Source organism: Diadema setosum, chromosome 17, assembly GCF_964275005.1.
Source record: "Diadema setosum chromosome 17, eeDiaSeto1, whole genome shotgun sequence".
Classification (NCBI taxonomy): domain Eukaryota; kingdom Metazoa; phylum Echinodermata; class Echinoidea; order Diadematoida; family Diadematidae; genus Diadema; species Diadema setosum.
This window is the reverse complement of record NC_092701.1, coordinates 19161075-19184196: the sequence shown is the minus strand read 5'-3', so window position 1 is coordinate 19184196 and position 23122 is coordinate 19161075. Positions and strand designations below refer to the sequence as shown.

The window sequence follows — 23122 nt, the reverse complement described above, 5'->3', positions numbered from 1 at the left end:
TTTTTTTGGTCCTTTTTATCTAAGGGGCATCCTAAGGCAAGCCCTTTGCTTACTTCAGACACTGGAGAATTAATCTGGATTTGGCCTGAAACGTCTCCAAGTATATCAGACAGTTTTGAGAGATAGATAGAGAGAGAGAAAAAAAAATAGTCTTTTATTTTAAGCCTCCCTTTCTAGCAGCCTTTATAGATATCAATGAAGTCAATTCTTTGCCTTGTGATATCAGAGGGAAAACATCTTTCAGCAATTTGCATTTGGCAATTTTCTCTAGTGCAGGGATTGTTGAAAAACTGATTTAGGATGTCTGCCAGGAAATTGTTATCTATTCTACTTAGCAGCATTGTATTTTGTCGGTTCTCCATGGCGCACGGTTTGCTGATGGTGATGTGTGCCTCGAGATGGAAGGCGACCTGTCACTAGGAGAGGAAAATTTCGTGACGGTGCATGGCTGAGCAACTCAAACAGAGAATGAAACTAATGCGTAGATTCAATGATGTCTTATCCACGCGTGCACTTCTGTGGTGAGAGGAAAAAGTGTGAGCCTAAGACTTGCAAGATAAATGAATGATCTGATCATTGCAAGTCGGATGATTAGGGAAGTGTGTTTGTGTGTACGCGTGTCTCATCTGTTGTGATGATGTAAATGTTGACGCGCTTTCTCTCATACTTTGGATTTCCTTTGATAGTTCTTGCAGTCATTTGAATGATGAAAAAATGCGCCTCCACATGTTGATGGATTAAACAGGACGTTTTTTTAATGTAAACCCATGCCTTGTGGCAAAGACGCGATGAATACCCCCTTCCCCCACCTCCCCCCCCCCTTCCCAATACGCACAGCCAAACTGGTCATTTCAAGTGGAAGTTCGGCCATTGACCCCTCCGTCTACAAAATTTTACGCCACAACGCTGGATCTCGGACCCCGCACACTTCACCATCAATTAGTCCCACCATCTTACAGTCAACCATATTTTGCCCCCGCTCACTTTCTTCTCTCCCCTCTCGTTTTCTTATTTTTTTTTTTTCAGTTTTTCTCTTTCATCTATGTTGTCGCGGCTGAGTAAGATGAATACCTACCCCTCCCCCCTCTTTCCTCTCTTCTTTGTGACTTGTGTGACTAATTTCACAACCCTCAAAGCTATGATTATTTCATAACAGCAGGAAAAGCTGCTGCAAGCCATTCCAAGTGTAACATTCTGTATTCTCTCTCTCCCTCTCGCTTTTTTTTTCTCTTCCCGAGATTTCTCGCCCTGCTGGTACGTTCCTCCTATTTTCACCTGCCTACACAGAGATTTCGTAGTCTTCTTCTTCTCTTTCCCTCTCTCTCTCTCCCTCCCTCTCTCCCCCTCTCTCTCATTCTTGTTGGAACAGGACAACGACATAACGTGCGCGTCGCTCCGCGGCCGCGAATCGGCGGGTTTCGCTAACGCATGCAGGATCTTGAGGGATTGTCAAATAAAGTGGATAAAGATTGGCCTAATGAGCGCTAATCCATCACAATACACCTACCAATAACAGTGCGGTTAGGCAAGCCCTTCGTGCTGTTGCATAATTTACTAGCTGCCTCTTCCTTCTCTGCCCCCCCCCCCATTCCCCCACTGCCCCAGACAGAGATATTCCTCCCCCCCTTTTTTCCCCTTGATGGATATATCGTATATTTCTCATCCATGCGTGGTTAGAAAAAACTGTGTCACCCATGCAACTGTTTCATTGAGGCAAATCATATACATGGTAAAAATCGTCTGCGATTATCACTAGCTGTTTGTGTGGGGTTTTTTTTGTGTGTGTGTCTGTAAGTGTGTGTGTGTGTTTATGTATGAGTATGTCTGTGCATATGTGTGAATCACCGAGTGTATGTTTGCAGAGAGATAAAGAAAAATCCACATGGAGTGTGTCATTAGAAATGATGACGTGTTTCTGATCCTGTCAGCATGGTATCTTTATACGGTGTATAATATTTGCATCACTTTGACAATTGAGAGTCATAATCATAGTCTGAATAGTGTTTGGATATGATATGCTCATTTACAACCTTGTTGTTACAATATTCTTAGTTTCCAGCTATATTATCGCCCTCATAATCACTGTGCTTCTCAAGTATAATTATTATTTGTGACAAGGATCATCTCATCATCTGGTCTTCAGCAGAATCAGTATCATCATCATCATCATCATCACCATCATTGTCATCATCGTCATCATCTCCATCATTGTCATCGTCATCATCACCATCATCACCATCATCATCACCATCATCACCATCATCACCATCATCATCATCAATCTCAATCTCATCCTCATCCTCAGATTATTCAATGTTCAATTTCCTCCTCATAATTCTTCAAATTGCACCTGTTATTTAATGAACTTATGACTGCAGGGTGATACTGATTATCGTAGATGTGCGCATTCACGAAACCTTCCATACTTTCTCTGTTATCTTCCAGTCTTGAGCATCCGCGGTGCGCAGGAGGAGGAGCCGCCAGATCCGCAGCTGATGAGGCTAGACAACATGCTGATAGCGGAGGGCGTGGCCGGACCGGAGAAGGGAGGCGGTTCGGCAGCTGCAGCGGCCGCGGCAGCCGCATCCGGAGGGGGGCTGGGCCAGCCGGAGAACGCCATCGAGCATTCAGACTACCGGGCCAAGCTGGCCCAGATCAGGCAGATCTACCACACGGAGCTGGAGAAATACGAACAGGTGAGGACTGGCGGGTGATGAGATTTGGGGAGAGGGGTGGGGTGGATGGGGGTGAGGGAGGGGTGGGCGGAGACCTTTTTGCCACCAGCAGGTAGAATAATCTTGTGCAGGTGAGACACATGAGAAACAAGAGTGTGAGCATTGTTGATGATAACATTTTACTTCTTCTTCTTCTTCTTCTTTCTTGCATTGCTAATTCTAAGCCCAGGGAAAAGGGCAAGAGGTTTATGTGATTAGAAAGAACCTTACTACTACTTTGTTACAACTTTGTCACAACTTTGTCTTCATTGCCACTGTGGCTACTGACATTGTCCTCAGCATGTCTTCTCAAGATTGAGATCTGTTAATCAGGGATGTCAATAAAGACCATTGTAGGTATTTATATATCTACATGTATCTATCATCATTATTGGAAGTCATATTTTATTGGCAATGATTCAGATGGCAATGGTAATAATGACTATGATTAAAGTCGTACAGTGGTAGCAGTGATAATTATGATGATAGTAGTGATAGTTATGATGATGATTCATACATAATACCATCATTAATAGTCCTAACTGTAATCACGACAACAGAAGGCAATAACAACAACAACGACATTAAGTATGCATTTTACAACAATGATGATGTCTGCAGCAGCATTTTCACCATGGCAATCAACAACATCAAATTGTGGTTGTCGTGTTTTTTTTTTTTTTGTGTAGACATCCATCATAGATTATCAATGCTACTTCTATGAAGGATTATATCTTGTAACAGCTGGAGAAGCCTAAAGAGTCGTAAATACACCCCGCGATAGCAGTCAAGATTAATTTCTGAGTTGGTATTCTGCCAGCTAGGTCATTACAAATTCATCATGACCGAACCATGCAACTGATATACTTTTCAAAGGCATGATAACAATGGCAAGAAATACTAAAATCTTTATAGCCATATTAGCTCTGATATTCTACGAAATTGGCAGACTTTGCAAATACTAAATTTCTCTCCAGATGTCAACAAGTAATTTTAGCATTCAAAGATGTATCAAATTGCATACAGCGATTTTATATTGAGGAAAACTTTGGGTGTTGACAGTGTACAAATTCATTCAAGAGCGAATGTGATTTTAGCTTTGCATAGACTCATTGTCTGCCTATATTTATGCAGAGACACTGCCGAAATGAAAGCACCCAATATCGGTTAAATGTGGAATGTCTTCTCATTGCATTTTCATAACACTTGGTGTGTTTCCTCCGTTTTGTTTTTCTGTGCATGTGCCGTAAAAACTGACAATATTTTTTCATGTCTCCAAAAGTCTGTTAATTCTGCTTGGGGGATTTGCCTTGGAATTTGTTTCTTGTTCAGAGAGAGAATGAATTATTCTTTGTGCAGTTGTCGAGCAAGCAAGTAAATTACTGAAGGGGATTGTAGAAGCAAGCGGATAGACTTCTGTGAGGCGTTCAAGGAATATTTATCTGTTCAGGCTCTCCACTCTTTTTGTCTATACCGGCATCATTAAGGAATGAGCGTGAAGGACGTGCAGAGCCTGTGGATTTTAGCAGATGATCCGAGAGCAGTCCGAATCCCTCCGAGGGGGCGTGTAGCTTTCCGACGTTCCCCTCTCAGACCGTTTTCTGCCACCTCCCGGCAGTGTGGAGTTATTTCTACTTTCTGATCCCAAGCTTAGGCGGCAAAAAGTAGGGCAAAAGTCTTGTCACTTCTGTCTTGAAGCAGAAATGGGCTGACTTTTGGTCTCAAACTGGAGAGAATGTTAATGCACATAGATTTGTAATATGCGCATGATACAAGCATTTCCACTCATGAACTTCATTATTTGAACTCCAGTTCTTCCAGGCTTCTTGAAAACAAGATTCTTCATCAGCCTGAAGAAGAATCTGAACGGGCAATGTGTTGAACAAAGAGTTTGAGTCATCATAGCATTATGATGAAGAGGATTTATTTTAAGAACTAATGGTGTCAGTAGATTAGTGTAGCTTCACGTCTGTCTTCAGCTACAAAGAAAGGTACTATAAAAACAGTATTTTTTCGCTCAGGTAGTTTTTTGTGTCCATTTGAGTAAGATGATTTCCCATGTTTCCAATTCCAAGGAATCAGAGCATAAAAATGTTGTTACATAACAAGGGAAAACTTGGCATGCTTTTATTTTGCTGCTGTTTCATGCTGGGCGAATTGCTTGAAAATTTCCACTCTGGAAAATATCCACTTTTACAGTATTCACTGTTAACTGTTGAGGGGTGAGCCCTCAGGAGGAAAAGTTGAAGGGGGACAAAGTAAAAAGTTAAAAGAGTAATATCAAACCACCCTGGAGATTGAAGGATTGCCAAAAGTCACGCCTCGATCCGACTTCATCCCCCCCTGTTCTGCATCTGACTCTCAAGCAGGCCTGTAACGAGTTCACGACGCACGTCATGAACCTGCTGCGGGAGCAGAGCCGGACGCGGCCGATCGCGCCCAAGGAGATCGAGCGCATGGTCAGCATCATCCACCGCAAGTTCAACGCCATCCAGGTACAACTCAAGCAGAGCACGTGCGAGGCCGTCATGATCCTACGCTCCCGCTTCCTGGATGCAAGGTGAGTTTTTGGCCCATAAATTGTTTCCAATTCTTACACAGTAAAAGAATCAACACACGCAAAGAAATCCCCCAAACTAGAAAAGCACTCTGAGTGCGCAGACCTCCGCCAAGCAGCTGCTTTCCACCGATGATCTTGCTCTTCCATAGAGATCAGTGATTTCCACCCATACATATGCATGCTGAAAAATTGCCCGATTTCTCAATATATAGAAGCCTTTGTTACGTCATAAACCCTCCCAAGTTCATTGACCCTACCTGCCAAAATATCGAAAATCCTTCGTAAAATCCATAAAAATTTTCGGATCACTACCAAGATTTAATCAGCTGTTCCTTGTGTCATTCTGAACCTATCCTGCAAGTTTCATCCAGATCCATGCACAACTTTTTGAGTTATTTTGCACGTAGACATACAAACAAACAAACAAATGGTAATGAAAACATAACCTCCTCCCTCTCGTGGTGGAGGCAGCAGGTCATAATGCAAAACAACATCGATCAGCACTAATCAAAAGCCCTGCCTTGATTTGAGAAAGTGAATCAAATTTGTACAGATCATTGACCGAGTGATACAGAGCAGTGAGTAAGAATGTAGATTTTTTTGTTCAACCGCATCTTCACCAGATGTTAAAAGAGTAATAATACTTTTAATTTTTTTAGCACAAGTGACACCACAGCATCACAAATGGACAGACTGCTGATATAATCAAACTTGTGTAAAAATCATGAGACTGTAACATTGTGTGAATTAGTGTTACTGTTCGTGTCTGCACTAGAGTATATTAGTGAAACTCAATTTGTATCTGATCCCCCATTCTGCAACGTAGAAAGAAATGGTGTAGATCAAACTTGTGTGACCTGCTCATTGGCTGCTGCTTTTGAGTTTTTGATTTGGTGAAAGTCTTGCTCGAATTTGTCATGGAGTCCTTGTGACGTTCAAGGCAACAGAAATTAAGCAGCTGATATCATTAACTGAATCAAACGTGAGAGAAAAACAAGAAGTTACATGTGCTTGCCCTACCAAGTTTTTTTTACCTCTTCTTTTAGCTTGTTTACCATGAGAAATTGTCAATTTTTAATTGAGTGTACTGTCAAGAAATATATGAATATAAATGCCCTTTATTAATGTCAATATTAAATAATTTAGTGCTGCAGTGATAGTATCAAATTATGTATGTTGTGTGTTTCTAGCTGTTTTGTAATATTTACCGTTGTGCCATGAGATGTGATTTGCACAAAATGGTGTCATCAGCAACATCTAAGAAGACACTGGACTGCACTCTACACACAGAGGGCGCTGTTTCTTTAAAGTGGTGCAACCATCCACTCATTTTGTTGTTGGATTTTTGTCAACAAGGAACTCACTACAAAGAGATGAAAAGTCTCCTAGATTCTGCTGGAGACTTCCTGAAAACTGAAATATCTCTTAATGTCCTGAGAGAATATAAATGGCTGCATGATTTGGGATTTGATTTTGTTTTTCAAAGTAATTTCCTGATTTCTGTCTAGAATGGCCCTGATTTTTATGTGTGAATGTCAGCAGTCCTAGACTATTTTTTAACTTGTATTGTTTTCTTCTCATGAAGTATGTATGAGAATGGTATTATATTGTTAGTTCATGTTTGTAAGTTTCAAGTTTCATAGATTCATCATACAATGTAATCCTAATTTGTTTACTTACAGCACATGTATACAACATACTTGTAGCTTAGCAATATTGCTTTCTTTTTATTTGACTATGCATCATGCTTTTTACAGGCAGGCAGAACTGAAGAAATTATCATGCAAATGAAAGAATATGTCATGAATTCCAGTTAACACTGGAAGAAGAGTATCCTAATGTGTAGACTTATTTATAGATTATTGAAATTTGCTTTGCATTGTATTTTGTTATCTTATAGCAGTCTATTATTTTTCCCCCCAGCTACAAGTCACGTGAAATGTACCACTCTGAAAACTCTTCCAAAAACATTTTTAGAAAGTAAAAAATGTGTATTGAATTGAATCATTGACCCAAATGGTACTAGTTCTCAAGGTTAAACTTGCCCCTGTGATAATACACCTGTCACCATGACAACACGTACACCTTTGACAACCAGAATTCAATTCAATCATCAAATTCTCCTCCCCCCCCCCCCCCGACACCCTCCCTTCCCCCTCACCCCTTTCCAGGAGAAAACGGAGGAATTTCAGCAAGCAGGCGACGGAGATCCTCAACGAATACTTCTACTCCCACCTGAGCAACCCGTACCCCAGCGAGGAGGCGAAGGAAGAACTAGCGAGAAAGTGCGGCATCACGGTGGCACAGGTAAGTGTGGAGGAGCGCAGTGGGCGCGGAGCCCTCCAAACATTTTTTCTCCTAAACTGATGCCAGGGACTTCGGGGAGGGTACATAAGACTATGGGGTTTTCTGTGCCAATCAGTGCTCAAAGCACACAAAGGATTAATGGCTCTGGAGGTCATACAGCATGTTGACCTGGTCCTTGGAATGCTCTCTGAACCACAGAAAAATGAGACAACCCTTCTAGATTATAGAGGGTAAAAAAAAAATATAAACTCCCTGTCCACAAAGTGAAACTGACAAAAAAAGTTCACATCCATTCACATTCAAGGTTTGCAAATGAGAAGGACTGTTGATATGCTTCATGTTTTCAAACTTTTATCTGCTTATAATTTTTTCCCAACTTATCATATCAAAGTAAAAAAAAACAAAAAAAACAAAAAAAAAACAAATTAGTTTGTTATCACCGTCTTATTTAGTGCTAAGGAGTGTTGTTGGATCACATACTGGGGAAAAATATGTGTTGATGGTATGTGATACTAGTTTTTGAGCTCCACTGAAGTTGTCTAACTGAAAATTCTTAAGAACAGTTTGCTAATGAAGCTTTTTACCTCATTTGCAATTATTTTGTTAGGGCTTTGTTTCTGGTTTGTTTGTTGTTGTTTTTGTTTTTGTTGTTGTTTTTGTTTTTTCTAGACGAATAGATTTATTGGAAATACAGAACAATATCTCCTGTACAGAGATTACGCTATGAAGGGAGAATATTCTGTAGGTTAATACTTTCTAAATCAGATCATGGCGATCAATATTTCAGCAATCATATTTTCACTGCCATGCAATCCCCTTGAGCTAGTGACATTTATCTCCCCCTCACATTCTCTCAATAACTAATTGCTTTTGAGAAAAGAATGTCATAACCTTGTGAATACAATATGTGCCAACTAATCAGCCATTCTTCACATATACTTGTCTCTTTTCCAGTTTCATTATTTATCTTTTTTGTTCATTTGTAGTAGAATTTTATTTCTTTCCTTTTTTTTTTGGAGTGAAAGCATTCAATCTCTTCACCATCTATAATAATTTCATTGTCATTTTATTTCTTGGGATTAATGAGGGTCTAAAAAGAATTAGCTTTAGTAGGGTTGTTAGGTCCTCATAAAGAATATGTGTGAAACTCTTGCTTTTTCCTCTGGATATCAATGACAATCAGTACTCATCCAATCTGACTTCAATCCGAAATTAGATAGCAGATGACATCAGTTTACGGGGTTTTACATTTTCTCACATCCCCATGAAAGACTTTGCTTGGGGATTAAGCATGTTTGTTTTTTTTAGCCACCAACCTGTTTTCAGCAAAATTATGAAGGGGAAATGGTAACATTTGACTCATTTTGGGATGGTATATTTAATCATGAAATAGCGTACAGCTCACAAAATTGTTCAGCAGTACAAGTATGTTTATATCTGGGAATGGCTTGAGATTGCTCTTGGCATGAGATATCAAGTATTTGTGGTGTGATTTTTAGAACAGGGAGGGACTTGACCTATTTAACAGTCTGGATGTAACTCTACTTGGTTGCTCTCTTTATCAATGATTTCCAACAGCTTTAATCATTATCCTATGAGATTCTGAAATCTTCATAGAAAATCCACAGGACATTCTATGTTTCTGTAGGCAATGGCGTTATTCATTATCGAAATGGCGTATGCCATATCACATGATTAGCAGTAATCAGCATATGGTATCAACCAGCTACAATGTGCTATACGAAGAAGACGGATAATGTTCTGTTATACATGTCATAGACATATTGGTACATATGTGTGTGTGTGATAAATGGTTTTCCTAGCAATGTGGTACACAAAGTTTTTTCTTCATTTCCCATTCAAGGTTTCCAACTGGTTTGGCAACAAGCGAATTCGCTATAAGAAGAACATCGGCAAGGCCCAAGAAGAAGCCAACCTCTATGCTGCAAAGAACGCCGCCTCGGCGGTCTCGAGCGTCAACCCGTCCAGCCAATCGCAGGCCTCGGCCGGCTCGCAGGAGGGCCAATCACCGGGCACGCCCACCTCGGGCTCGGGCGGGGGCGGGGGCTACGGCATGTCGTCGGGCGGGAGCATGATGGGCGCCGGCGGGCAGGAGTACATGGGCATGCAGAACGGGGACAGCTACCAGCTGCCAAATCAAGTGGGTGCCAACGTTCAGTCCCAGGTATTGAGATGTGTGAGGTGTGAGGATAGGGTTCCCCTCTCTCTTTCTTCTTCCATACCATTAAAAGGTTTACAAAAGTTAGATTAACTTTGGCATAAAAACAATACTATGAGCTTCTTTGAAAGGCACAATGGTTATGGACTCTTTATTCTTGAATTCTTTTTCTAACCAAAATATTTATGTATTCATTTTGTGTGTGGTAGAGAAAGGACAATGGGGTAGAGTTAGATAGAGAAATTTTTTGTTTTTTTTCTGGCAGAATAAAACATTTAGATGAGTGGGCGTGTCATGTGGCAATTATGCATGTGAAGTGTGCGGTGATACTAACTTTTTGAAGAAGTTAAAGGCTTTGGCGAATGATCAAGTAGTTGACAAAATGTTTGACTTAATCACTTTAGATTTGTGTTTGTTGCAAGCAGGAACTTGTGTGTGATTAAAGGGTTTAGTAAAAAGTGCTAATATAAATTCAGATTTGATTTAAAAAAAATCACCTTATTACATTTAAGACCTGTCTTGATGCCCTCAAAAATACATTTGAAATTGGTAGGATAATGTAAACAGCTGCTTTTGTATTTGCCCTGGAAATTTTGTTTTAAACCCTTACACGAGATTTGTGTCACTTTGTCGTGGGGGTTGAAAAGTCATGCTTTATCTGCACCGGATCGTGAGGGTTTTTTTATGTTTTTTTTTGTGGCAGATCACCAGAATCATGAATGAATCTCTTTAAGATTTATCGAAGGAATGGATGTGGGCATCATTATGGAGGTGGAAATTCTCACTTTTGATGGCTTATAAAAGAGGCGTTCATCCCCCCTTGCTTAGGTAGAGCACGCCAATTGGGTCCGTATGATTGCGTTTGAAATTAAGATGAGGGGAGAGTGTGGTGGTGGTGCTTGTTGCTATGCATGGAATTTTGAGCGGTAAATCGCGGGAGAATTAAGCGCTCCACTTATGTCACGACACATGTATTACCATTAGCCCCCCTTTTAGGTGTGATTGGTTTTTTGGTGTTTGTGTGTTTGTTTGTTTGTTTTTCATTTTGCTTGGACCAGTTTGTGATGTCTAGAAACCTTCACCCTTACTTCTGTTACACCTGTATGCAATATGGCAGCCTTTTGCAGTGGCATCATTTTTCCCATGAATATTTCAAGCTGCCATTTGCATGCTTTTAGAGTGTCCTTCTAAATGATAATGTTCCATGATGCGGCGATATGCCGGTAAATCAGAGATAACGCATTGCCCGGGGCGTGCAGATTTCAGAGCTCATTCCATCACCCTTCTTCCCGCCGCGCACCATATGCAAGCTATCTGTCGCGGGAGCACCAGAGCTCGTCAAGATCACCCCGCCCTCACCCTTTGTTCCTTCTTTCGTTCATTCATTCATTCATTGCCCACATCGCTCCTGTTCTTCTTTACATTTCTCATCCATAATGAGACAAGAAGAAGAGGAGGAGACATCAAAAGATAGTGATGGCTAAAATTGTATGCATTGTCCCAGTTCTGCCAAAAGGGGTCCCCACAGATGTGTGCACAGATTTGGAAGGACTTACATCCTTCTGCCTCGAAACCAGTAAATTGCCTCTCATTGCACGTACTATGTATATTGCATTAAACTGTGCAGCATTTGATACACCGCATTTTAAATGCTTATTATTTCTGTCATTTTCTTCCCATCTCGCCCTTTCCCCATCTCTGCATCCTTACCTTCTTGACACTTACTGCCTTTTTGCCCTTCAACCACATGCCTCTCTGTCACTCCTACATCTTTATGAAACTCTTGACACCTAAATGTATCGCATTCTCTTTTTTACAATATTCATTTCTTTCTCTCTTCTGCCACTCAATCTCTTACATCTCTCATTCTTCACTTTATTTCCCTGCATTCCAACTCTTTATTTCATCCACCCATTCCCCCTCCCAAACTGTCTCCACTTTGCTAATTCTTCTTCCTATTGCTTCCCCATAATGAATACTGTCTATTCCTCTGCCCTGGTATCATGTCATTATCCTACTTCTAACCCACCTCCCCCCCCCCCCCTTTACCCCCTTTGCAAACTCTATCATACAAATCTCCAACTCACAACTCGCCCCTGTGCACCCCTCGACCGACCACACCCACAACCTCCTCTGTGTCTTAACTCACTTTTTCATCTTTTCTTCCCCCTCCTTTTACTCCTCCCCTATCTGTCTGCTCTACCCCTCACCTTCTTTCCTTCTCTGTCAATAATTATGCATATTTCCTGTTCTTGTCTCTTTTCTGATCTGACTCCTCCCTCCCCCATTTTCCTCTCTCCTCCTTCTCCTCCTTCCTCTCCCCTCTACCCACCCACCCCCGATATCCAGGTGGCCAGTTTGAGGCAAGTCATATCACAGACCGGTAGCTACAGCAGCGACAGCCTGCCTCCGCACTCCCAGCCGCCGTCCATCTACAACACCCCTTCCCTGGGCCAGTACCCGTCGGGGCGGGCTAGCGGGGACATGGTAGGTGCAACATGACCCCCTCTCCATCTCCAACCCTAACCCTCCTTTTAAAAGTTAACGCAGTGAGAAGCAGAGAGATACGCAGCATTGCAAGTGCTACCCAGTTCGTCTTGACTTTGGGAGGATTCTCCCCCACAGTGAGCTGCAACAGAAAAAGCAGGAATGATGTACCTCTCTCTATGAGTCCGTCTGTAGATTACTCTTTCACACATCCTGAAATCTTGGAGTAGCCTCTTCCAGGGAATTTCGACACTATCACAGAGGCACGGAAGCAGCTGTATCAGTTATTACCTCACTCTGAAAACCTTGTTGGATGATGTACAGTCTCACGCTATTTGACCTTCAGAAATTTTGCCACGTATATCTATTAGAAAGGGTCATAGACCTTTGTGATTATCAAAGTCAAATACCATCTTGATGGATGTTCAAGATGATCCATTCTCAATCCATATATCATAATGGACATTTATCAACACATCAATTGAAATTTCCTGTTTCAGACTCCGATGATAAACACCTTTAAGAATACCTCCCAAGAAAAAAGTAATCTTTGCGTCTTCATCCGGTGAAGGCAAATCCATAGCAATTTGTCGACAGAGCCCGTATATCTATCAAGCAGTTCATCCAAATTATGCACTAAATTGGATGGATTTGATATTGAGAGGAATGGTGCGGGGTGCCAAAAATCATGCTAGTTCTGTTGCATCACTGGGGGGAATTTCCCCCCAACCTCAGGATGGAAAACATCAGCCTACATGTGAAGTGGATTTCAGCCTGGTCCCGACCTGAAGAGTCGCGAGCCTGCGGATTCCAAACCTGTAAATTATGCCAATAGATTCTTGATGTACATATGAGACATTACCACCGAATTACGAATAGAAGAGAGAGAGGAAGAAAAAAAAAAGACAAAGATTGCGACGCAAAAATGGATTCAGGATTATTGTAAATCTCTTTGAAGTAAGAACACACTCGTTCTCTCTCTCTTTTTTTTTTCAAAGATTATTTTTTGATTTGTCTCAAAGATGAGTGTGGGTCTTGAGAAAACACTCGTCAACCTGTCTGAAAATTGGCACAAGTTCGATCGCAGCACCGGTGATATTTACGGGTGTTCAGTAAGTCTCTTACCTTTCACCAAGTTATGTAGCCTGTGTACATCAGTGCACTTACAGACACCGCCATATTCTCACATAAATTTGGGTAAAGCAGTTGCATAAGGCTAGAAAAATATCCTCTTTTCACTCTTTCTCTTGAATCCTTATCACTCTGTGTTCAGAGAGAGAAAAAAAGTGAGAAAACTCTCATGTACAGCAGCTGGTTAATGAACACATTTTGATGTTTGTCTCATATGAATTCAACATTGCCAGTTTAAATACCATACAACCTAGGAGATCTGCACCTGTTGCGGAGGTTGGTGTATACATTTGAAGCACAGAAACACAAAGTTACATCTCTGCTACCTCCTCATCCTTAGCCTACTACATGTCTTTTGGGATAATTTCAGAGGTGCCAACTAGAACTTTTTTTTTTTGCCATAACGAGTATATCTTTTTCTTTTTCTTCCTTTTTTTCTTCAGTCAAAGAAGCCAAATATTGCCTAAACCATGAAGTAAAAATATGTCTTTCTGCGAAGGTGATTTAACATGCTTCATCCATGCAAATTTCAAATCTTGTTACCAAAATATTATTCCCCTCAGATTGTGCTTTTAGTTGAGCACCATTTTATTTTGATGTTCCTTTTGTTCCACAGAGGTCGATAGAGCCTTACAACTAGAAGGCAGCAAATAAAAGGTAGCTCAAACTCAGCATATGTTTGTTCTTTCACTGACTGCCCACAAGAAAGAAAGTTTGCAACTTTTAAAGGATGCAAGTACCTATATATTCTCCTCCCCTCACAACTCAGGGGTGAGAGATTTTGTGCCAAATCTAAAACTGTGTCCAATAATTCCTGTTGGAATTCGGAAAATCACCAACTCCTCTGTAGAGTGTTATGTCCTTGGATTTGAGGAATGGGGAAGAAAAACCAAATGGCCACATGATACTGACCCATCGAGGACGGACTCATTTTGCTACAACACACATTTCCCGTAGACACCTGCCCGAGTATACTCGCGACTCGTCCTCAACGGGTTTTAAGAGAAAGCTGAAATCGAGATCTATACACACTGCTGATACCTCCATCTCTCGCGCTCTCTCTTTCTCTTGCTAGCTTATTTCTCCATCTCTTGCTCGCTCTTTCTCTCCTTCTCTTGCTCGTTCTTCTCTCCTTCTCTCGCTTCTCTCTCCTCCTAATGACAGAAAAAGTGATAAGTGAGAAAGGGATAGAGAGTTCACCCACCTGCAACTGAAATTGAGGCCCTCGTTTATCGTCTTGTTTTCATCTTTTAGGATGCCACCCTGCTGCCGTTTTGTCAGGATTCACGTTTTCTTGTTTGTATTTTGTTTTCTCTTCTGCCCTTATCACGGTGTGACGATAAAAAAATCAGCTTGTGCCAATTTCCTGACGTATAACGGGAGACAATTATCAAAATGCAACAATTCTTATGTCAAAACATGTATGTAAATATGAATGTAGTAGATATCCAGTTGTATGTCGGCCTATAAGCCTCCAGGTTTTGTATGCATTGCTTTAAAAGAAACAGGAGAAGAAAGAGATAAGAAACAGACAGTTCTTTTTTTTTTTCTTTCTTTTTTTAGTGCATGTTAGCTGCCTAATATACTAACTTCTTCTGGTACGATTTTTCTCGGATGGGAAAATTTGGAAGTCCGCAAGTGTTTTTTATCCCAAGTTCTGCCTGTTAAGAATGCAGCCATCATTTCAATCTAAGCGGAATTTATGTTTCATGTGCATTGCGAGCTAGCGTCCAGCCAAAATCGTACTTTGCTATGGATCCTACGGGTCAATATTGATGGAACAGAAGTTAGCGCTACTGAAAGCAGATGGCCTCTCTTTCTAATAGATGAGACTTTGAATACTTACCAAAGTTTAGCGTTTAGTCTTATCACTTTTTTATGATACACTCTGTTCAGAATATAAAAGGCCATTGCTTCTGCAGACACCTATCTCATTATTTCACACTGTGTGTACAACTCTCTCGTACTAACAAATGAAACCTCTAAATCCATGTTGATTGATTTTGTGAGACTCATGTGAGTTATCACTCCATCAAAAGAACCAAATTTGTCGGTTGGACCGTTGGCCTACACAAATTGTCAGAATCGCTAAACTGGGATCGTGTTTTTGTTTTTAAAATGAAATGTCTCAACTAATGAGACTTTTAACTTTTGTAACCCATTTTGCTGCTCTGTATAACAATATCTTGCACTGTCCTGTGATGTCTCTCTTATGACTGTAAATTGTTTTATGAAAGGAGTCATCTTTCTCACTTTTCAAGTTTTATTTCAATCCAGGGGATTTTAGACAGAGTTCTTGCACTAGAGCTGATCACAAGTATAAATATATCTTTCTTTTAAGATAATCTGTGATTTTTCAGTGAAAATATAACCCATTCAGATTATCATGTAATTCTGGGACATTTTATTGCAATGCATTTTAGTACAAGTATTTGCTTTTTAAAAAAGTGAGGTATTTGAGAGGAGATAAGACCAGAGATGAATATATAATCTCTTTTTATGCATATTTTTATCTTTGAAGATCAGCATGTAGCTATCAAGTTCATGTGGTTTGATCCCGCCCACACACGTCCTAGTTGCTATGCTACAATACCTCTCACACTAAACTTTTTAAGAAATTAGAGAACATTTCAGTCTCAGTGGAAATCTACTGTAAAAGCCGTAAATTTGACGAGCAGAGATGGAGATTTTTCATCTTTCTTTTTTTAAATAGAGATGAAAGTAAACTGTGTCCTTGTAGCTTAAGGGAATGGCACAATATTTAAGTTATAGCTAAATGTATGGCCCATAGAATACACATGGGAAATTAAATGTTTCTTTCCATGGGATATTTAGAAATTGTCAGAAGCAATGACATTTTAAGATGTAAAGAAGAAGGAGGAGAAAATATGACAGATTTGAAACATATCAACTCCTTACCACTTGAGTTAGTGGTGATTTATTAATTATATAAGCATACTGGAATCCTCTAACTTGAAAGCATCTTCAAGGGGTAGGTTTTTATGGCTGTTTAAGGATAGCCCATGGTCAGGATATCCACTCACACACTTTGCTATGCATGGACACAGCTTTAGGTGAATGTATGCCCTGAATTTGCTAAAAAATGAATTTGCAAAAAAATGGCTCCAAGCTGAGGATTGGGTACTTCAAGATCTATCCCAAACATCCCCTAAATTGAAGTATTTTTTAATAAGCATGTTTCTGCTCATGGAAGGTAGTAAGGAAAGTGGGATATACAATGCAAGGAGAAAATTGATTTTGTGGTCCAGAATACTTATCACTGGTTTATTGGTGTAAGTACACAGTTAACAGTGCGCCTTTGATGTGCACTTTTAGGTTTGGTCCTGTTACCAGCTGATACAGATCAGACTAATAATTATTATCATTATCATTTTTTTGTTGTTGAAATAATACAAAAAGGAGTGCAGTAATTTCATAAGAGTGCATTTGTTTGCTAGTCCAGTGGTGGTTAGTTGGTTTTGCTTAGGAAGGAAACTGTTGAAGATTCATTCTGCAGATTTGTTTTGGTTTTTAATCATGCTGTCGACATAAGTTCCTTTGTAGCCCGTGACACAGGGGATTGAGACATGGACCACTCAGACCCAACCAATGGGAAATGCCATTGACGTCATGTCTAAACAATTTGTTGACGGTATTGTGAGAGTCACTGTAAAAGTGGACATTTTCGCGGTGTGGAAATTTTTGTGTATATCATGCGACCAGAAACTAGCGTGAAAATAAAATCACACAAATATTTTTGCTTGTCATGTATACCACTATGTAATGTCTTGATTCAATGGAATTGATGATACGCAAAATTCATCTTACTCAGCAGAATGCAAAAAAAAAAAAAATTACTCACGCGAAAGTATCCACTTTTATAGTAATATGAGGTGGGATATAAATTAAATCCACAATGTCAAAAAAAAATAATAATAATCTTTTGGGTAAATCGAAATAATGGAAGCGGAAGGAATGTATAGAGTGTTTCCACTTACAATAAGTCTATAAAAAAATGTTGGTAAATGGATTATCCCAATTTTACAGTATAGAGGTAAATTTTTGGGAAATACAGCTGAAACCCCTTCACAGTGCAGCGTTGTAGTTTGATGTGCGCTCCTCTTCCACACGGTCTAGAGTGAGGAATCAGGGCCGCCATCTTGGAAAAGCGTAGTTTGGAATTGGTTTTGAAGGGGCTGTCTAGTGTCAACAAGACATACATGAGACACAGTCAGGTTGTTTTATTTTCCAAATCCATGTTTGTTTGTTATAAGAGTTGCACCATACACCTGTAACTCTCTGCACCCTCTGCCCAGATGTGAAATCCAGATGAACAGAGATGAATAGTCTTCTCATCTTCTTGAATGCAGACTAGTTTTTGCCAATTATGTTATCGGAACTTGCCATGAAAAGAGGAAAAAAAAACCCGTAAAATCAACCAATTTGAGCCATATGGCTGCTCTCTCATAATCTCGCAGCAAGGTACTTTACCTAACTATCCATGTTTGTGATTCCTGTAGGCTGTAAACGTGATATATTTCAAAATGTTATTCCATAAGCATTTTTTCTTCTTTTTTGTTGTTGTTGTTGCTGTATTGCCAATGTTAATGTTTTGAATTCTATGTTATGCCAAACCTAAATTAAGCTTTCCCCCATTATTTTTGTTTTGTTTTGTTTTGGAAAGAAACAACAAAAAAATATCAAGAATGAAGTAGTATACATACATGTATAAGAGAGAGATAAGGATTATGTGTAGGGTATCTTCCATTGTGTACAAGTATCTGTCAGTTGTTACCTGTATTATACAATCATGCTGAGAAGTAGCCATATAAGACATTGTGCAAGCAATGTGGTCGTATGTTCTCTTTCCTTTTCTAATAGTATTTTTTTTTTCCAGACTTCACAAGCTGCAATGCTCAAGTCCGTATCAAATGTATATTTTTTTCTTGTCAATATGGATATGAAAATGCAGAGTTTAATGAGTCATACCAATTATCCTCATATTTTTTTTTTTTAACTGGGAAATCATTTTTTGATTTGATCTCTTGTACATGCCAATTTCATCGCATTCTTCTCAATCACTTTAGAATTTGTATTTATATGCCGTGTACATGTATATTGTCAAGGTAATGGTCAGCACTTATACCTAAATAAAACATTAAATCAGTGCCAAAAAAAAAAAGAGCTCCATGGTGTACTTCAAATTTGTGTTTGTTTTCTCGGAATGTTACAAACATGTTGACGATACAAAGGGTCAGATTTGATCGCCGGACTGAGGTGTCTCTTCAGTCATGTCATCATGTCCTAGAAGAGTGCTATGACAAAGGAAGTTCCCAACTTTTAACAAAACCTGACCACAAGCTCTACTGGGAACTGTTCGGTTTCACATAGTTGAACCGCATTTTACTATTATATCTCGTACAATGACAAGATGAACTTTAGATGTACATTTTATATTTTTCAGGATGTCTCGACCACATAAACATTTCTAGCCATTTGACGTCGCATATTATCTTGTTCGTAATATTAAATGGACTTTGGATGTACATTTTATGTTGTTCAGGACGTCTCGACCACATAAACATTTCTAGCCATTCGACGTCACATATTATCTTGTTCGTGACATTAAGATGGACTTTAGATGTATATTTATGCTTTTCAGGAAGTCTCAACCACATAAACATTTCTAGCCATTCGACATCGCAAACCTTTTTTTTTTTTCCTCGTTTGCTTTTTGCACTTTCTTCCCATACAGCATCATTTATTACGCAGCTTCTACTAATGAACGGCTTTCATCTAACTCTCTGTGTGTATGTGTGTTGTGTGTGTCATCTCTGCTTCATTTCAAAGACTTGCTACAAAGATATATTAAAAAAAAGAAGAAAATCTTTCAGCTTCCTTTACATAAACTCTGAAAATGTACATTGTAGTTTGTAACAACACAAATATGTAATTCTGCATACATCTAGTCATTGTTATCACGTTTCACGTCACAAATTCAGAGGAATCTTGCTACAAAATTGATGATGTCAATGTGATCAAATATTCCATCTGATTTCTGTCACCAAGAAATTCACTCTATCAATTCCCTGAAGCCATCATACCATTATTTGAGGATTTTTTCTTTCTCAAATTTCAAAAGCATAACCCTAAAAGGAGACAGTAACACTTTGTTTTGTTTTGCTAGCAGCATCTGAAATATCTTGAAGCTCTGCCCATATTTATGCATGTTCTTTTTATGAAACCCTGTAATCCTTTACTAACACACTTGCTAATTTTGTTTACGCTCGTTTTCATTGTGGTGAGGCTTTTTTTTATTATTATTATTATTATTATTTTAAGTGTGGATTAGACGACCAAAAGCATTAGGATCAACATTCAATTGAAAGAACAGATTCTTTCAATTCATTTTGTTCTGTTTTCTCTTCATGGAATTAATTTCTAGTCAGACCAGATCTGCTAGAAGATGGAAAATTTATCTGAAGAAACAAATAGACACTGCAATCATGTTAGGATATGGCAGAATATCCTCATTTATGATCTAATGCTGGAATGACATCATAGAGATATGAAATCATATTCATTCAAATTAATGCCATGAAAGAGAGGGGGAAAATGTTATGAATGAAAACAAATCAGCATTGTGGTGAAAATACCAGGAGAAAAAAAAAATAATGGATCAGAAAAGTGAAAGAAATATCTTTTGAAATTCAGTTTTAATAGCAAGTTTCTTCCTGTTTTGGGCATCACTCAATGTTGTGTTCTTGGTCAACGCAAAATATTTAACTATATATGTCGTCCCTTGTTTTTAATTTGCTCAGCAGTAAGTAGTGACAAAAGAAGAAAAAAAAGTAAATTCTAGATAACAAAATCTAAGTGTATATCATAAGCCTACCCTCGTGCAGAATGAGAAATATTTCTGTAACAAAAAAAATGTTTGACTAAACACAAATAAGCAGTTCTGCGCAAGCAGCATCACAGTCACGTAGATGCAGCAATTTTTATTCCCACAACATCTGCTGGATAGCAAATTGATATGCTGTCATCTCACATTCACTTAGTCATTGAGTTCTTGATATTTGGTTTGAGTTTGCTCAAAATTTCTGCTAAGTTGTTATTTTGTTCCAGTGCTTTCATTCAAAAATGAACAACTTTGTATTTTTGTTGTTGGAGAAGTTGATTAATCTCCAATGTTGTAACTTCTTTGCCGAGTTTCAAGATATTTAGAATGGCAGTCGGAATAGTCAAAGACAAAACCATAAGAAAGAAAGAAAGAAAAAATGAAAATAAGAAATCAGAAAAGAAAGAGAGAGAGAAAGGAGAGCTTTGATTGAGGGAAGGAAAGAATGTGAGAGGAAGAGGGAAGAGAAGGAGAGAGGTAAGAAGAGATGGAAAGAAATGGAGAATGTATTGAAATGTTATGTAATAAATGAGCTCTTTTTTTACCCCCATCCCGATATAATCTTACTACATACGTATAGTTGTGGCCAGTTGGCATATGTTTTGCATGTCTGCATGATACATGACCATCCCCACCCTCAGTATTCATACCATCGTAGATGATATAATAAACGATTCCTCTTTTGATAATGCCCACGGCAGGTGGTACTATTCATTCAGTAATGCATGACCCCCGTAGAGTGCAGAATCACGTAGCTAAACGAGAACCCCCGCTTTTGGACCATATACCACTTCAAACAACTGCATGTGTGCAAATGGCTAAGCATGATGACATTTCCAGGGTGCGACAAACCCACTTGCCCCACTTGCCTGTTGGGCAGTTAGTACTCGCCGTCGGGCAAACTGCGATGACCGGGCGTTTGCCCGTTCAATGTATGAGGCCCAGACGTACAAACATGCCCATTCATGCAAGTGGGGGAATGATATTTGTGTAATGCCCTGCATTTTTGTGGCTGTCACCCTTACCATACCCTCCACGTAAATTTTTTTTTGGTTTTGTTTTTCCTTCAAAGTTTGTCATGCTTTCAGAATACTCACAAATACCAACCTCTGCATGGGTCTGTTTATCATCTTTTTATTCACTCGCCAGCCACTCCTAAAACCACTTATCCAAGATAAAAAAGACAAAAAAAAAAAAAAAGACGAGAGAAAAATAGCTGTCTCCTGAAACCCACCCTCACATGCTGTGCGTCAGGGAATGCAGGAGTTAGAGGGGGGAAAAATTGTTAGGATAAGGTTAAAATGTCAAGCCATGGGGGTAGAACTCGGTCACTACACGTAGGTATGTCGTGAATGCATTAAGGCTTGTAGTTTCTTTGAAATGACAGAATTGAAAATGTCCCATTTTGAAGTTTTACGCCCAAAACTTGGAAGAGAGCTCATTTATTGACAACATTTCCTTACTTGTTTCTTCTTTCTGTCTCTTCTTTCTTTTTGTACCTCTCCACCTCTCTCTCTCTCTCTCTTTCTCCATCCCCCACCCCGCCCTGCCTGCCCTTCCCCCCACACCCCCTGCCCCCCTTAATAGGACACGGGGTCACATGACCGCATAGGGAGTGGCAGCGACAGTCAGCATACCTCGCCCCGCCCCGGCGGGGAGGAGAGGAGCAGTAGCAACGGGAACGCCGCAGAGGACGGCAACGCCAGCTGGGCTGGTGGCCAGTCCAACCTCGACTTCGGCATCCAACCCATAGAGGGCGCCGCGTTCGAGGAAGGACGCGACTCTCGCAGCAGCAGCAGCAAACACTGAAACCAAGAGATCGTCGTACCGCAAGAAGGCAGCAAGTGAGAGAGAGAGAGAGAGAGAGAGAGAGAGAATACGAGAGAAAGAGAGGGAGAGAGAAACAGACAAGTGGACAAAATACACCCCTTGTCTCATTTTAGAATTTTTGTTATGGTTATTGTTCTATAACAAGATATTACGGGGGAATGTATTCTTACGTGTAAGTGAAATTGTTGCCCTCTCTTTTTTCTACAGTCTGTTCATTTCTATTTCTTTGTATTCAGTCCAGTGCCAAAATATTGTCTTGTCATGTTAGCCTCTTTCAAGCTCCTGTCGTCAATTTCTGGAGTAGTCCAGATAGCCTCGTAGCAAGTATAAGTCAATGAAGGATGCCACATACGACCAGTTTTAGGGGTATAGCAAATATAAATGGTACAAACACAAAATGCATTGGGACTCGGACCTTTGCGCTTGGTCTGATTTGGATTCGTCTCCTCGTGGTTGCAAGATTTCTCGTAGATATCAATTTGTCTCGGCCAATAATCGGTCAAACCAGGGACTGCAGACAAACAGTGTAGTAAACACATCACATCATCCATTTTTCGCTCGACTGTGACATTATTCATGTCCAGAGCACTAGATGTTTTGAGTTATTGATTTTAAGTTGATTTCATGATGTTTTTGCAACACTCTGAAACAATCTTATGAAGAAAAAAAAAACTGATTGTCTTCTAAGAAGTTAAATTGCCTGCAAGACTCGTTAAGTGCAGATTTATGGTTTAATATGTCAAGATTGCTTCTTTTAAGACGATTCATGCCATTAATATGTCACAAATTTTGATTCGTAGCCCTTCTGGCACAGTCAGTCGAGATATATGACACGTTCATCGTAGGATGTTTAAAAGATAGGCAAAGTGTTCAAAGATGGTAAAATAGAGATCATTAAACATGTACTTCAATATTTCACATCAGAGCCCAACAGCAGTAGTTTGAACGGTCCTGTGACCTGTCATTAGGTAATGTACTCTAGTGTCAACTCCAGATGGACAGTCGTTAGATGC

The 23122-nt window shown here is 39.7% G+C and overlaps 1 protein-coding gene across 1 annotated transcript; it reads left to right on the top strand.

The window, feature by feature from the left end:
- The first annotated feature begins 2435 nt into the window (after positions 1-2435).
- On the top strand, positions 2436-22088 carry LOC140240469 (pre-B-cell leukemia transcription factor 1-like). Its single transcript, XM_072320240.1, has 6 exons — positions 2436-2696; positions 5081-5274; positions 7446-7581; positions 9446-9766; positions 12110-12247; positions 21867-22088. The coding sequence occupies exons 1-6, from the start codon at positions 2496-2498 to the stop codon at positions 22086-22088; spliced, it is 1212 nt and encodes a 403-aa protein (XP_072176341.1). The 5' UTR covers positions 2436-2495.
- The last annotated feature ends 1034 nt before the right edge of the window (positions 22089-23122 follow it).

Coding starts and splice junctions, on each gene's coding strand:
- LOC140240469 (XM_072320240.1), top strand. CDS start 2,496: ATGAGGCTAGACAACATGCTGATAGCGGAGGGCGTGGCCGGACCGGAG. Junction 2,697..5,080: donor AGCTGGAGAAATACGAACAG/GTGAGGACTGGC, acceptor CTGACTCTCAAG/CAGGCCTGTAACGAGTTCAC. Junction 9,767..12,109: donor GTGCCAACGTTCAGTCCCAG/GTATTGAGATGT, acceptor CCCGATATCCAG/GTGGCCAGTTTGAGGCAAGT.